This window comes from Ovis aries, chromosome 23 (genome assembly GCF_016772045.2).
Source record: "Ovis aries strain OAR_USU_Benz2616 breed Rambouillet chromosome 23, ARS-UI_Ramb_v3.0, whole genome shotgun sequence".
In the NCBI taxonomy this organism is placed as follows: domain Eukaryota; kingdom Metazoa; phylum Chordata; class Mammalia; order Artiodactyla; family Bovidae; genus Ovis; species Ovis aries.
In genome coordinates, this window is record NC_056076.1 from 578,426 (window position 1) to 593,622 (window position 15,197).

Consider the following 15,197-nt stretch of genomic DNA (forward strand, 5'->3'; position numbering starts at 1 on the left):
GTTTATCAGCGGCACTGAGGGAAAACAGTCTAAGGAGACAGGTCTTGAGGCTTCAGGACAAAGCTTGTGAGGAAAGAAAACTGCAGGAGTTTCAGATGCCTTTGCAATATGTGGCACATTTTGTTTTTCAGCTTATGTGGCAGACTTTTTAAATGTTGACGCTTCCAGTGTCTCTAAGAATAGACTCGTTCTGACTTGTGTTTGATCCAGCAGCGCAGCGCTTCCGGGAGGTTTGCATGTCTGCTTAATCATGGGCAGGGGAGCTGCTTGGCCTTAGCTACCCTGGACAAGCTCAGACTGGAGGCAGTATTTGCATGCAGATGGGTGATGGCTAATCAAAGGCCCCGCGTGAGCTTCTTAACCCGTGCGGTACGCGTCCCTGAACGGTAGAGGGCCGTTCTCGGCCGCTCCCCCTCCTCTCTGTGCCCCTCCGTCGTCTCATTTCTGCGTCTGGAATCCCTTTCACTTGTAGAATTCCACACAGAAGCCAGCAGTCTGCTCGCACCACTTCCTGTGCTGTGGGTCTGGGTGCTCCTCCGGTGACCATGCAGCAGTCACGGGGGCTCTCCTGTGATCCCGACAGCGATCAGACTCATTCCTGAGCTCTTCCTTCTCTCCATGACGCTAACTCTGCTAGGAGCAAAGAAGACATCCCCAGCTTGTGTCTGAAGAAACTGAGTCAGCAGCACAAGACGGAGGACAGCGGACCTGGCTTATTGGACGGCAGGCGGGGCGCCTGGAGAGGCCTTCTCCTCCCCGCAGGCCTAGCCTAATCGGCAGGAAAAGCTGAGGACACCCCGCTGAGCACCAGGGCAGGGGCTTTCCGTCTGGCAGGCAGAATGCACCTTGGTTTCTACATTTGTCTGGAGCTTCCCAACTTGAGCAGTTACAAGAACGGAGGGGAGTGGGTGGATCCTGTAGTGTGGCCTGTAGGCGTGAGGTGTCTGGGTGCTGAGGTCCGGCATAGCCTGGCCAAGGCCACACCACCTGCCTCCCGCACTTTATTCGAGGGCTTTCCATTGTCTCATTGATCTGTGTCTGTTTTGTGCCAGTACCATATGGTTTTGATTAGTATAGCTTTATAATAGCCTGGATTCAGGGAGCATGTTACCTTTAGCTCTTTTCTTCTCAAGATTGTTTTGACTATTCAGGTTTTCTGTGTTTCCATACATATTTTTAAATTACTTGTTCTGGTTCTATTGGAAGTCTCATGGGTATTTTGACAGGGATTGCATTACTTCTGTAGATTGCCTTGAGCAGTATGGTTATTTTCACAGTATTATGATGACTCTTCCAATCAACAGCATATGTTTCCTTCTATCTGTGTCATCATCAACTTCTTTTGTTAATGTCTCCTAGTTTTCCAAGCACAGGTCTTTACCTCCTTGGATTTATTCCTATGTAATTTATTCTTTTCTGATATGACTATAAATGAGACTGTTTGCTTAACTTCTCTTTCTGATAGTTCATTCTCAATATATAGAAATGAAACAGATTTTGAATACTAATTTTGTATGCTGCAACCTTACTGACTTAATTGATGAGCTCTAGTAGGTTTTTTTATGGCATCTTTAGGATTTTCTATGTATAGGATCATGTTATCTTTAAATAGTGACAATTTTATTTCTTTCCAATTTGGATTCCTCTTTTTGCTTTTTCCTGTCTGCTCCGGTTAGGACATCTAGTACAATGTTGAATATAACTGGTGAAAGTTGGCGACCTCGTTTTCTTCCTCATCTTAGGGAAAGTGGTTTGAGCATTTCACTGTTGAGTATGATGTTAGGTGTGGGCTTATCCTATATGACCTTTCTTCAGTTCAGTTCAATCGCTCAGTCGTGTCCGACTCTCTGCAACCCCATGGACTGTAGTATGCCAGGCCTCCCAACATCACCAACTCCCAGAGTTTACCCAAACTCATGTCCACGGAGTCGGTGATGCCATCCAACCATCTCATCCTCTATCATCCCCTTCTGCCTTCAATCTTTCCCAACATCAGCGTCTTTTCAAATGAGTCAGCTCTTTGCATCAAGTAGCCAAAGTATTAGAGTTTCAGCTTCAACATCAGTTCTTCCAATGAACATTCAGGACTGATATCCTTTAGGATGGACTGGTTGGATTTCCTTGCAGTCCAAGAGACTCTCAAGAGTCTTCTCCAACACCACAGTTCAAAAGCATCAATTCTTCAGCACTCAACTTTCTTTATAGTCCAACTCTCACATCCATACAAGACTACTGGAAAAACCATAGCCTTAACTAGACGGACCTTTGTTGGCAAAGTAATGTCTCTGCTTTTGAATGTGCTGTCTAGGTTGATCATACCTTTTCTTCCAAGGAGGAAGTGTCTTTTAATTTCATGGCTTCAGTCACCATTTGCAGTGATTTTGGAGCCCCCAAAATAAAGTCTGACACTGTTTCCACTGTTTCTCCATCTATTTGCCATGAAGTGATGGGACTGGATGCCATGATCTTTGTTTTCTGAATGTTGAGCTTTAAGCCGACTTTTTCACTCTCCTCTTTCACTTTCATCAAGAGGCTCTTTAGTTCTTCTTCACTTTCTGCCATAAGGGTGATGTCATCTGCCTATCTGAGGTTATTGATATTTCTCCCAGCAATCTTGATTCCAGCTTGCACTTCATCCATCCCAGCATTTCTCATGATGTATTCTGCATATAAATTAAATAAGCCTGGTGCCAATATTCAGCCTTGACATACTCCTTTTCCTATTTGGAACCAGTCCGTTGTTCCATGTCCAGTTCTAACTGTTGCTTCCTGACCTGCATACAGATTTCTCAAGAGGTGGCCTGGTATTCCCATCTCTTTCAGAATTTTCCATAGTTTATTGTGATCCACACAATCAAAGGCTTTGGCATAGTCAATAAAGCATGTCCGACTCTTTATAGCAGAAATAGTTGTGTTTCTGGAACTCTCTTGCTCTTTTGAGATCCAACAGATGTTGGCAATTCGATCTCTGGTTCCTCTGCTTTTTCTAAAACTAGCTTCAACATCTGGAAGTTCACGATTCACATATTGTTCAAGCCTGGCTTGGAGAATTTTGAGCATTACTTTGCTAGTGTCTGAGATGAGTGCAATTGTGCAGTAGTTTGAGCATTCTTTGGCATTGCCTTTCTTTGGGATTGGAATGAAAACTGACATTTTCCAGTCCTGTGGCCACTGCTGAGTTCTCCAAATTTGCTGGCATATTAAGTGCAGCACTTTCACAGCATCATCTTTCAGGATTTGAAATAGCTCAACTGGAATTCCATCACCTCCACTAGCTTTGTTCGTAGTGATGCTTCCTAAGGCCCACTTGACTTCACATTCCAGGATGTCTGACTCTAGATGAGTGATCACACCATCGTGATTATCTGGGTCATGAAGACTTTTTTTGTACAGTTCTGTGTATTCTTGCCACCTCTTCTTAATATCTTCTGCTTCTGTTATGACCATACCATTTCTGTCCTTTATCGAGCCCATCTTTGCATGAAATGTTCCCTTGGCATCTCTAATTTTCTTGAAGAGATCTCTAGTCTTTCCCATTCTGTTGTTTGCCTCTATGTCTTTGCACTGATCACTGAGGAAGGCTTTCTTATCTCTTCTTGCTATTCTTTGGAACTCTGCATTCAAATGGATATATCTTTCCTTTTCTCCTTTGCTTTTCACTTCTTTTCACAGCTATTTGTAAGGCCTCCTCAGACAGCCATTTTGCTTTTTTGCATTTCTTTTTCTTGGGGATGGTCTTGCTCCCTATTTCCTGTACAATGTTATGAACCTCTGTCCATAGTTCATCAGGCACTCTATCAGATGTAGTCCCTTAAATCTATTTCTCACTTCCACTGAATAATCATTAGGGATTTGATTTAGGTCATACCTGAATGGTCTAGTGGTTTTCCCTAGTTTCTTGAATTTCAGTCTGAATTTGGCAAAAAGGAGTTCATGATCTGAGCCACAGTCAGCTCCCAGTCTTGTTTTTGCTGACAGTATAGAGCTTCTCCATCTGTGGCTGCAAAGAATATAATCAATCTGATTTCAGTGTTGACCATCTAGTGATGTCCATGTGTAGAGTCTTCTCTTGTGTTGTTGGAAGAGGGTGTTTGCTATGACCAGTACGTTCTCTTGGCAAAATTCTGTTAGCCTTTGACCAGCTTTGTTTTGTACTCCAAGGCCAAATTTGCCTGTTACTCCAGGTGTTTCTTGACTTCCTACTTTTGCATTCCAGTCCCCTATAATGAAAAGGACATCTTTTTGGGGTGTTAATTCTAGAAGGTCTTGTAGGTCTTCATAGAACCATTCAACTTCAGCTTACTGGTTGGGGCATGGACTTGGATTACCATGATATTGAATGGTTTGCCTTGGAAACGAACAGCGATCGTTCTGTCATTTTTGAGATTGCATCCAAGTACTGCATTTCAGACTCTCTTGTTGACCATGATGGCTCCTCCATCTCTTCTAGGGGATTCTTGCCCGCAGTAGTAGATATAATGGTCACCTGAGTTAAATACACCCATTCCAGTCCATTTTAGTTCGCTGATTCCTAAAATGCCGACATTCACTCTTGCCATCTATTTGACCACTTCCAATTTGCCTTGATTCATGGACCTAACATTCCTATGCAATATTGCTCTTTACAGCATTGGACCTTGCTTCCATCACCAGTCACATCCACAGCCTTGTCTAATGCAGTGAAACGATGAGCCATGCCATGTAGGGCCACCCAAGACAGACAGGTCATAATGGAGAGTTCTGACAAAATGTGGTCCACTGGAGAAAGGAATGGCAAACCGCTTCAGTATTCTTGCCTTCAGAACCCCACGAAGAGTATGAAAAGGCAAAAGATAGGACATTGAAAGATGAACTCTCCAGGTCAGCAGGTGCCCAGTATGCTACTGGAGATCAGTGGAGAAATAACTCCAAAAGAATGAAGAGATGGAGCCAAAGCAAAAACAACACCCAGTTGTGGATGTGACTGGTGATGGAAATAAGCTCCAACCTTTCTTATGTTTAGGTATGGTCCCCCCCTACCCACTGTGGAGAATTTTTATCATAAATAGATGTTGAATTCTGTCAAAAGCTTTTTCTGCATCTAGTGAGATGATCCTGTGATTTTTATCTTTCAAATTTATGAAAATGCTATATCACATTGATTGATCTGTGAGTGTGAAACCATACTTGCTTCCCTGGGATGAATCCTGTGTAATCGTGGTGTATGATCTTTTTAATATATTGTTGGATTCAGTTTGCTAACATTTTGTTGAGAATATTTGTGTCTATGCTCATCAGAGATATTGGCCTATAATTTTTTTTGATAGCTTTTTCTTGATGAGTCTTGCTAAAAATTTATCAATTTTATCTTTTCAAAGGACCAGCTCCTAGTTTTATCTGTTCTATTTTTTAAGCCTCTATTTTATTTATTTCTGCTGATCTTTATGATTTATTTCCTTCTACTAACTTTGGGTTTTGTTTGTTCTTTTTTCTAGTTCCGTTGTGTGAAAGGTTGGATTGTCTGAGATGTTTCTTGTTTCCTTAGATAGGCTTGTATTACTGTAAACTTCTCTCTTACATTTGCTGTGTCCCATAGATTTTGGATCAGTGTGTTTTTATTTTCATTTGTCTCCAAATATTTTTTTATTTCATCTTACTAAAGATGCATTGGTTCTTTAGTAGTATATTGTTTAACCTCTACACGCTTTTGTCTTTTGCAGTTTTTTTGTTGTTGTTGTTCTTGAGTTGGTTTTGTAGTCTCATAGCATAGTGGTAAGGAAATGGCAACCCACTCCAGTGTTCTTGCCTGGAGAATCCCAGGGATGGGGGAGCCTGGTGGGCTGCCGTCTATGGGGTCACACAGGATCGGACACGACTGAAGCGACTTAGCAGCAGCAGCATAGTGGTTGGAAAAAATGCTTGACGTGATTTAAATGTTTTAAAATTTTCCAAGACTTGGTTTATGGCCCAGCATGTGATCTATCCATGTGCACTTGAAAAGAATGCATATTCTGATGCTTTGGGGCAGAATTCTATAAGTCCATGTAATCTAATCTTATCCTAAGACCAGTTTCCTTAATGATTTTCCATCTGATCTGTTTATGTTGTTGTTGCTTCGTTTCTCAGCTGTGTCTGACTCTTTGCAACTCCATAGACTGCAGCCTGCCAGGCTCCTCTGTCCATGGGACTTCCCAGGCAGGAATGCTGGAGTGGGTTGCCATTTCCTTCTCCAGGAGGTCTTCCCAACCCAGGAACTGAACCCACATTTCCTGCACTGGCAGGCGGATTCTTTGCCACTGAGCCACCAGGGAAGCCCTCGTTGATGTTAGTGGGATGTTAAGATCCTCACTATTACTGTGCTGCTGCCGGTCTCCCCCTTTCTGTCTGTTAATATTTGCTCTCTGTATTTAGGTGCTACTGCTTTGAGTATGTATATATCTACAACTATTATATCTTTTTACTTGGGTGATACCTTGATCATTACTGAACGTCGTTCTTTGTTACTTGTTACAGTCTACCTTAACATCTATTTTGTCTAGTATTCTTATCTTGGCTTTATTTCCATTTCCGTTTGCATGGAATAAATTTTGTCTATACCCTTTCAATCTGTGTTTTTAGATATGAAGTGAGTTTCCTGCAGCATGTACGTGGCTCTTGTTTTTGTAGGCATTCAGCCATTCTGTATCTTTTGATTGGAGGATTTAGTCCATTTACATTGAAAGTAATTATTAACAGGTACATACTTATTGTCATTTTAGTTAATTTTGAGTTGTTTTGTAGCTCTTTTTGGATCCTTTCTTCTTTTGTTCCCTTGTCTTTTGACAGTATCTTTAGTGTTATGTTTGGAAAACTTTCTCTTTTGTTTGTATTATAGGTTTTTGGTTTGTGGTTACCATGAGGGATGATAAGTTGTTGATCTTGCAATTCCAAACACATTTAAACAACTGCAGTTTTACTCCCCTCCCCCCACAATTACCATTTGACATCACATTTTACATACTTTTTGTTTTTCTATCCCTTAACTACCTATTGCAGATACAGATGATGTACTGATTTTGTCTTTTAACTTCCCTACTACCATTGTATGTGGTAGGTTCACTATCTTTCCTCTATATGTGGTTTTACTGGTGAGCTTTTTTCCTTTTGTAGTTTTCATGTTTCTAGTTGTAGTCTTTCCTAGTTTGCTTAAAGAAGTCCTTTTAACATTTCTTGTAAGGCTGGTTTCATGGTGCTGAACTCTTTTAGTTTTGGCCTAGCTGTAAAACTTCTGATCTCATCAGATCTGAATGAGAACCTTGCCAAGTAGAATATTCTTGGTTGTAGGTTTTTCCCTTTCATCACTTTAAATATATGGTGCCACTCCCTTCTGGCCTGCAGAGTTTCTGCTGAAAAGTCCCTTGTGTGTTGCCTTTGTTTTTGCCTTTAATATTAATGCTGCCATTAATATTCTCTGCCATGAATATACTCTTTATCTCAATTTCTGCCATTTTAATTACAAATTATCTTGGTGTGGTCCTCTTTGGACTGATCCTGCGTGGGCTTTCTACTTTCTGGACCTGGATGTCTGCTTCCTTTCCCAGGTTAGGGAAGTTTTCAGCTAGTATATCCTAAATGTATTTTCAGCCCCTTTTTGTATTTCTGGGACCCCTCTGATGCAAATGTTAGTACAGTTGATATTATCCTAGAGACCTCTTAAACTACCCTCATTTTATTTTTCTGTTCAGCTTGCACTACTCTGATTTCCACTACTCTGTCTACCAGCTCGCTGATCCAGACCTGTATCATTTAATCTGCTGTTGATTCCTTCTAGTGTATTTTCATTTTAGTTATTGTATGTCTCTGATCATTCTTTATATTTCCTTGCTCTTTGTTTAAAACTTCTAACTTTTCAATCTGCTCATCCATTCTTCTCTCAAGTTCTTTGATTACTTTGATGATCATTACCATAAGCTTACCATGAGTTTTACCATGGTAAAACCAGTTTACCTTGCTCAGTTTACCATGAGCAAAATGAGTTTACCATTTACCAGGTAAACTGCTTATCTCTATTTCTCTTGGTTCTTCTGGGTTTTGTTTTTTTCTCATTTGGAATCTGTTCCTCTATTGCCTCATTTTGCCTAATTTGCTGTTTTTATTTCTGTGTATCTCATATGTTGGTTACATTCCTGATCTTAGAGAAGCAGCCTTTTTTAGGAGATATCATATGTTCCTCACAGCACACACCTCTCTGGTCACCAGAGCTATATACTGCATGAGGGCTTGTGAGCCCTTCTGTTACAGCAGGATGGCCCTATGGGCAGTCTGGTAGGTGCAGCTGGCCCCGTCTGCCGGTTTGCCAGGCTCTATTCTGGGTGGAGGCTGCTGGCCTCCGGGTGGCAGAGCCAGGTCACAGGGCAGCTGGCTGCAGAGCCCTGCCTGCCTGAGGTCTAGTGCTCACTGTTGGGTGGATCCTGGCTCCAGGGTGGATGGCTGCAAAACCAGATTTCCTGGATCTAGTGTTGGCCTGTTGGTGGGTAGTTTCTTCAGTATCCCAAAGCTGATACTGGCCTGCTGGTGAGTGGGACTTTCTCCTTGGGCAGCTGGCTGAGGATTCTAAGGTATCTCAGAGCTGCTGTTGGCTTTAAGGTGGGTGATTCTGGGCCCTGGGGGTCCATGGGTTAGTTCTGGCTCACTGGTGGTTGAAGCCAGGTCCTGAGGCCTCTCACTGAAAGGCCATTGGGGTTTCGTAGCAGGTTTCATCCCACTGTTGGCAGTGGAGGCGAGGTGGGGCGGGGGGCGGGCGGTTGACAGTTGGATCCTGAGATATCCTGAGACTGTGGCCAGCCTGCCCATGGCCTGAGAGCTGATAAGGCAAGCTGCAGTAATCCTATGGCCAGTGTCCACCCACTGGCAGGTGAAGCTGGGTCCTGGAGTCTCTGGTTGTGGGGGTCCTGGAGTCTCTGGTTGTGGGGGTCCTGGAGTCTCTGGTTGTGGTGCTCCTGGGGCTGATGTCTGTCTGCTGGTGGCCAGGGCTCAGGGGGCTCTGAGGCTCATTGGTGAGCAAAGTTGGGTCCTGGAGTCTCTAACTGCAGTGTTCCTAGGGGAACACTGGATGTAGCTCCAGTGTGTGGTGCCAGGGCCTTCTGGTGGAGAAGGTGTTTGCAGGAGTGGCTGTGGACTCAGGGGGTCTTTAGGCAACCTTCATGCTGGTATGTGGGGCTGTGTCCCTGCCCAGCTCCCAGTGCTGGTGCCTTCAGACTGTTGGGCAGGGGATGGGCTGGGTCCTGAAGCTAATAAACTAGAGGGAGAAGTCAAAGATGGCACTTTCTAGTGCTAGAGTCCAGGTGACAGGTGAGTTTCCCTGAATGGCTGCCACCAGCATCTGTGTCCCTACGGTGATCTGCAGTCACCTTCTACCTACCCAGGAGACTCTCTGAGACCCACAGGTGGGTCTACCCCAGCCTCCTTTCATATTGCTGCTTCTGGGTTCTGGAGCATGTAAAATTACATTGTGTCTTAATTAAGCTTGATTATATTGTCACCTTGGGTCTCTTTGACTTCTTCTTACTTAGAGTTCATTGAGCATGGGCATTTACATTTGCACATTTCATCACATTTGGGAGTTTTTAGCCATTATTTCTTCAAATAGTCCCTCCACCCTTTTCTCTTCTCCTGCTGCTGCTGCTTGCTGCTGCTAAGTCACATCAGTCGTGTCCGACTCTGTGGGACCCCATAAACGGCAGCCCACCAGGCCCCTCCATCCCTGGGATTCTCCAGGCAAGAACACTGGAGTAGGTTGCCATTTCCTTCTCCAGTGCATGAAAGTGAAATCGCTCAGTTGTGTCCGACTCTTAGTGACTCCGTCGACTATAGCCTACCAGGCTCCTCTGTCCATAGGATTCTCCAGGCAAAAGTACTGGAGTAGGTTGCCACTGCCTTCTCCACTTCTCCTTCTGAGACTCTCACAAACTACATGTCAGTTTGCTTAATGGTGTCCAGGTGACTGCGTAGGCTCTGTTCACTTTTCTTTAATCTTTTGTTGTTTTTCCTCAGAAAGGATAATTTCTACTGTCCTGTCTTCAAGTTCACTAATTCCTTCTTCTGCCTGCTCAAATCTGCCTTGGAATCCCCCATTCACTACTTTCCATTATTGTAATTTCATCTCCAGAATTTCAGTTTAGTTTCCTTTTAGGTTTTCTGTCTCTCTACTGATATTTCCATTTTGTTCACACATTGTTTTCTTGACTTGCCCTATATCTTTTTGTTTTTAATCATGTCTTAGGCCATTGTTTTAAAGTCTTTGTCTAGTAAATCTGCCATCAGGTTGTTTCAGGGACCGTTTCTATTATGATTTTCCTTTGAGTGGGGGCACATTCTTATTTCTTTGTAGGCTTTGTGATTCTCTGTTGTTGTTGAACAATGAGGATTCATAATGTGGTAGCTCTGGAAATTAGATTGTACCCCTTCTCCAGGATTTGCTACAGTTTTTTCTTTTTTCTTTTTTTTTTTAATTGTTGCAGACCGTCTTTGTGCTGAGTATCAGCATTAAAGTGTGAACTTAAGGTCTTCTAAGGTCCTTTCTGAGCCTTTCCCTGACCATGCACAGTCACTTTCTAACTCTCCCTATATATAGAGCTGTTTTTAATGTCCTGGACTTTAAGCTTTGGCTTCCAAAATGGGAAAAGGTGAAAAATGAAGGGAGAGAAAGGGTGCCAGTCCTCTCACTCTCTGGGAAGTTCCTTCAGGTGGAAGGGGAGGGGCTTGGAGCAACACAGGGAGGTGCAGCAATAGCCACCCACCCATCTACACCTTTGTGACGAGAAGGATCAATCAGTAGTCAGAGCAGATGCCTGATGTTTGGAGGACAGGTCCCACAACCTGCTCCAGGATCAGTGCACAGCTGCCTGCCAGGGTGCTGGGGTGGACTGGGTAGCTGCTGCTGTGCTAAGAGTTCAAATTACCCAGAATTGACTGCCATTAGCACCCAGCTCTTCCCTTGGAAGTTGAGCCTTCAACAGACTCTCAAGTTCCAAATTAGTTACATCAGACTGACTCTGCCCCTGCAGTTGTTGTCCAGGTGGGGGGCCATTCCTGGTGTCCCTGCTCCACTGTCACTGCAGAATCCAGTCAGGCACATATAAACCTTGCATCTATTGTTAATTGTCTTAACCTTTCAACCACTCTCTTGGTTGCCTGTAGAGCTGAATTTAGGGAGGTGACTGTGCTTGAACTTGGCATCCAACATTTGCCTGGTAAATATTGTTGGGCCAGTTTGGCTGATGGCAGGATTGCTGTGGGTTCATCAAAACCACTAGTGAAGCTATTGCAGTAGCCTGCATGTCATCCAAGAAGCTGACGTGTGACAAAATGAACTGATGATTCAGCTCCAAGGCATGTGTGGGAGCTTTGTGTTTTAGTTAGTTCTTTACACCACTTGATTTGCTCACCCTCTCAGACTTCCTGGGGTCACACATCAGAGAGGTGTTGGGAGGCAAGCTGCAGAAAGTCAGGACTTACTTGACGCTCTGAGTGTTCAGTGCAGCCTGACTTGTGCTTTCCCCACTGCCCCCGATCTGTGCTCTCACTGTCCTCTCTGTGCTTTTCCAGAAGAGGCTGAGCACTGCAGCTTCGGGGCGGGCTCGCTGTCCAGGCGGCGGCGCCCACTGGCCCTGCGGGAGGACGGCCCCCGCCGGCGCACACACCTGCACATCGGCCTGCCGCACGACTTCCGCCCTGTGTCCTCCATCATCGACGTGGACATCGTCCCCGAGACGCACCGCCGCGTGAGGCTGTACCGGCATGGCTGCCAGAAGCCGCTGGGCTTCTACATTCGCGACGGCACGAGCGTGCGTGTGGCCCCGCAGGGGCTGGAGAAGGTGCCCGGCGTCTTCATCTCCCGCATGGTGCCTGGCGGCCTTGCGGAGAGCACCGGGCTGCTGGCCGTGGACGACGAGGTCCTGGAGGTGAACGGGATCGAGGTGGCCGGGAAGACACTGGACCAGGTCACGGACATGATGATCGCCAACAGCCACAACCTCATCGTGACGGTCAAGCCCGCCAACCAGAGGAACAACGTGGTGCGGGGCAGCCGAGCCTCAGGCAGCTCCGGCCGCTCCTCGGACAGCATAGCCAGCCGCCACAGCCTGCCCGCGGCCCACGTCCTGCAAAACTTGCCCCCGGACGAGATGGAGAGCGACGAGGAGGCCGACGTGGTCCTCGAGGGCGTGCTGGAGCCCCGGCTGGCACCCAGGCCACCTCCAGGCAGCCTCGCGCGCGTCAACGGCGCGGGCCTGGCACCCGGCCTCCATAGCCCTGGGCGGGAGGGCAGCGTCCAGAGGCTTCTCAGCTCCCTCCGCTCTGACCCCCGCCACAGCCTGGCCCTGCCCCCAGGAGGGGTGGAGGAGCACGGGCCGGCAGTCACCCTGTAGGGCCAGGCACCAGACAGCTCAGTTTACCAAGGAGAAAGAAATACTTCTAAAATTTTATTCCAATTTTAAAATAAGAAAAAATTGTATACTTCACTCCTCCTATTTGTTGTTTTTACTTATCTCTCCCTTTTCATCCATAACCCTATTCTTTCTTTCAAATCATGAATAGAAAAAAACTTTATAGAGTTTCTCCGTAGAACATAAAATACACACACACGCACAGTATACTAGCCCAGGCGCAGGGTCCAGCACCTTTGTGAAGTGGTAGAAATGACCTGAGTGCAGAAAATAGTTCATTTTTAAATTTTAAAAACACAATTTTTTAAAATGAAGTCTTTAAATTACTTTTGTATTGGGTTGGCCAAAAATCTCATTCAGGTTTTTCTGTAAGATGCTATGAGAAAGCCCAAAGAAACTTTTTGGCCAAACCAGTAAATAGTCATCATGTTTTCACTGTGCTTCCTGCCGACTTGCACTCATCCTGCTGAGACTAGAAGGCTGTGAAGACAGAATGTGGCCAGAAGGCAGAGACTGGAATTTAAGAGCAAGTGCACCCAAACCTGTACTAAGCATGACTGCAGAGGGTGAATTTCAGAATTTCACAGTTTGTAGTCCTGTCTCAAATAGCCAAGTGGGGGTTGAACTCCCACACCTCGCTTGGAAGAGAGAACCCATGTGAAATGGTCATGGTGGTCATGGCAACTGTGGGCAACTTTGTGAGACCTTTGAAGGTGAATTTAACTTTGGAAGAGAGTGGAAGGTGCAGCTCACCATCTGTGATCAAAAGCCATTATCTCCTCTGAGATAAACACCAGGCTGTTCCTGGGACTGTGACTGTGAGCGTGGTTATGACGTGTTTCCGTGAGGAATGGTGGCCAAGCCAGGCACACGTCACTCGGGCCTCTGAGAGGTCTCAGCCATTCGGATGTATGCGTTCTGCATCTTTGCTTTTAAATAACAAGTCACATGAAATGTAAAGATTTTTAACACAGAGTAAATTCAATATCACTTCCCTTTGATATTTGACCAATATTTACATATTTAGTCATCTTAAAGGTTTATTCATGTTTCATCCAAATTTTATATGAAGTGTATTTTTTGGTTGAACCCAGTGTTGAGGAGAAAATGTTACACTTATCCTTTGAAAACTGAACTTTCACCCAAAAAAGTTTCCATGTAAATACAGGTAGATGTATTTTTTTTGTAGGTTGCCCTTTGGGAAACTATGCAGCTGCTTCTCCTGTGGTCTAGCACCCCCTGCTGGTCAGTGGCAGAACTGACTTTATGGATGTCAGTTTGATAACAGATGTCAGCGTATCACAATGTTTTTATTTCTCCTGAATTCATTAAGTGAAAAGAAACTTATTTTTCTCTTGGAAACTATTTATTGGACATAAATAGCTTTTACTGAGTAGCTGTGGTCTCCTGCACCTTTGTTTTTGTTATTTGTATGCCAGGATCACTGTCTGTTTTGGTCCTAAAATACAGGGAAGACCAAGGATGCTCCCCTTCTGAGGTCTAGGACGCCCAGGTTTATGGGCTCCAATGAACTGTACGAGCATTTTGGGGCCCCAGGAGTAGGAAGTATTTCTTTTACTATGATAAGTGTTATAGAACCAAAACTCTAAGGCAAAGTTTCTATCACTAAGTTATTGCTGGTCACTGAATATCTTCTCAAAAGACAAGGTGTGTTACCAAGAAGGAAAGTTATATTTCTTACCATATCTTAAGTTGTTAAACAAATGTGAATAATTTTTTAAAGGAAAAAAAGGCTTATGCTGAGATTTGTGTGCTATTGTTCATAATTTTAGGAGTTACAAATTGTCTTGAGCAGCTGCTTGAGTGTATTTTTCTACCCAAGTCTATATTTCTACAATTTTCTTCTTAAAAAAAAGAAAAAGACAAAAAAAACTATGTTGTATACACATGAAAGTTTTCTTGGTTTTTATATATCAAAGAATAAAAACTCCTTCTTTGCTTTTAATATTTGCCAGCTGGTTCTAAATATCGGAGACCATGTGTGTTAATGATCAGCAGAGATAAACTTACCCTCAGGATGAAACGCCTCTAATGTTTACCAAGTGCCTCTCGTGTGCCAGGTTTGTTCCCTTGATGCTCATACATTCTTCACAGGCAAGCAGCAGTAGCCCCATTTTACAGAGGGAAAAATGGGCTCAGACTGAAGTAGGCAGTAGGGCATTTCAAATGACAAACTCCACTCATATTTGACCGGAGGTGGTTGTGTTTAGGTCCAGGACCTTCTTTGGAAGTCAATATGAAACAGCTTTTCTGAAAAACTAACCATGCAGCTTTTTGAAAATACACCCTGGTTTGAAAATTTTCCAATAACACTTATACATTCAGTACTGTCAATGATAAATACATCAAGATCCACTCGTGCAGTAAATTACAAATGTCAAGGTGACGGCAGCAAGCACCAGCAATTCCTGGAAGAAATAGCACATATGCTTTGCCAGCATGAGGCACTGCACAACACCCTCCCTGACACACTGGGCTACAGACAGCCCTTTCCATTGGGAGGGAACACCAGCAGCGCTTCTAGAGTGACCCCACACCTGTGAGAGGCAGATGGGGAGGCAGGTACTGAGGCTGGATCCATGCTCTGAGTTGACTCAGGGGTGGGGTCAGAGATGCAGGGGAACATACCTGGCCGACCAGCTGGGGAGTGCAGGTCACGTGACCTAGTAGTGATGCATGTTGCCAGCCCCAGAGCCCGCAACACCTCGGGAGAACCAGCCTTGCAGCCAACAAGGAGACCCTATCCACCAATCAGTGGTTATGTAGCATCTC

General features: G+C 44.5%; 1 protein-coding gene across 1 annotated transcript in view; it reads left to right on the top strand.

Moving 5' to 3' along the window:
• PARD6G (par-6 family cell polarity regulator gamma) overlaps positions 1-14,370 on the top strand; it is a 73,593-nt gene extending 59,223 nt beyond the window's left edge. Inside the window, exon 3 of the mRNA XM_004020391.5 lies at positions 11,566-14,370. Coding sequence (XP_004020440.4) covers positions 11,566-12,386 — 821 coding nt within the window. The 3' untranslated portion in view covers positions 12,387-14,370. The remainder of the gene's footprint in view (positions 1-11,565) is intronic.
• The last annotated feature ends 827 nt before the right edge of the window (positions 14,371-15,197 follow it).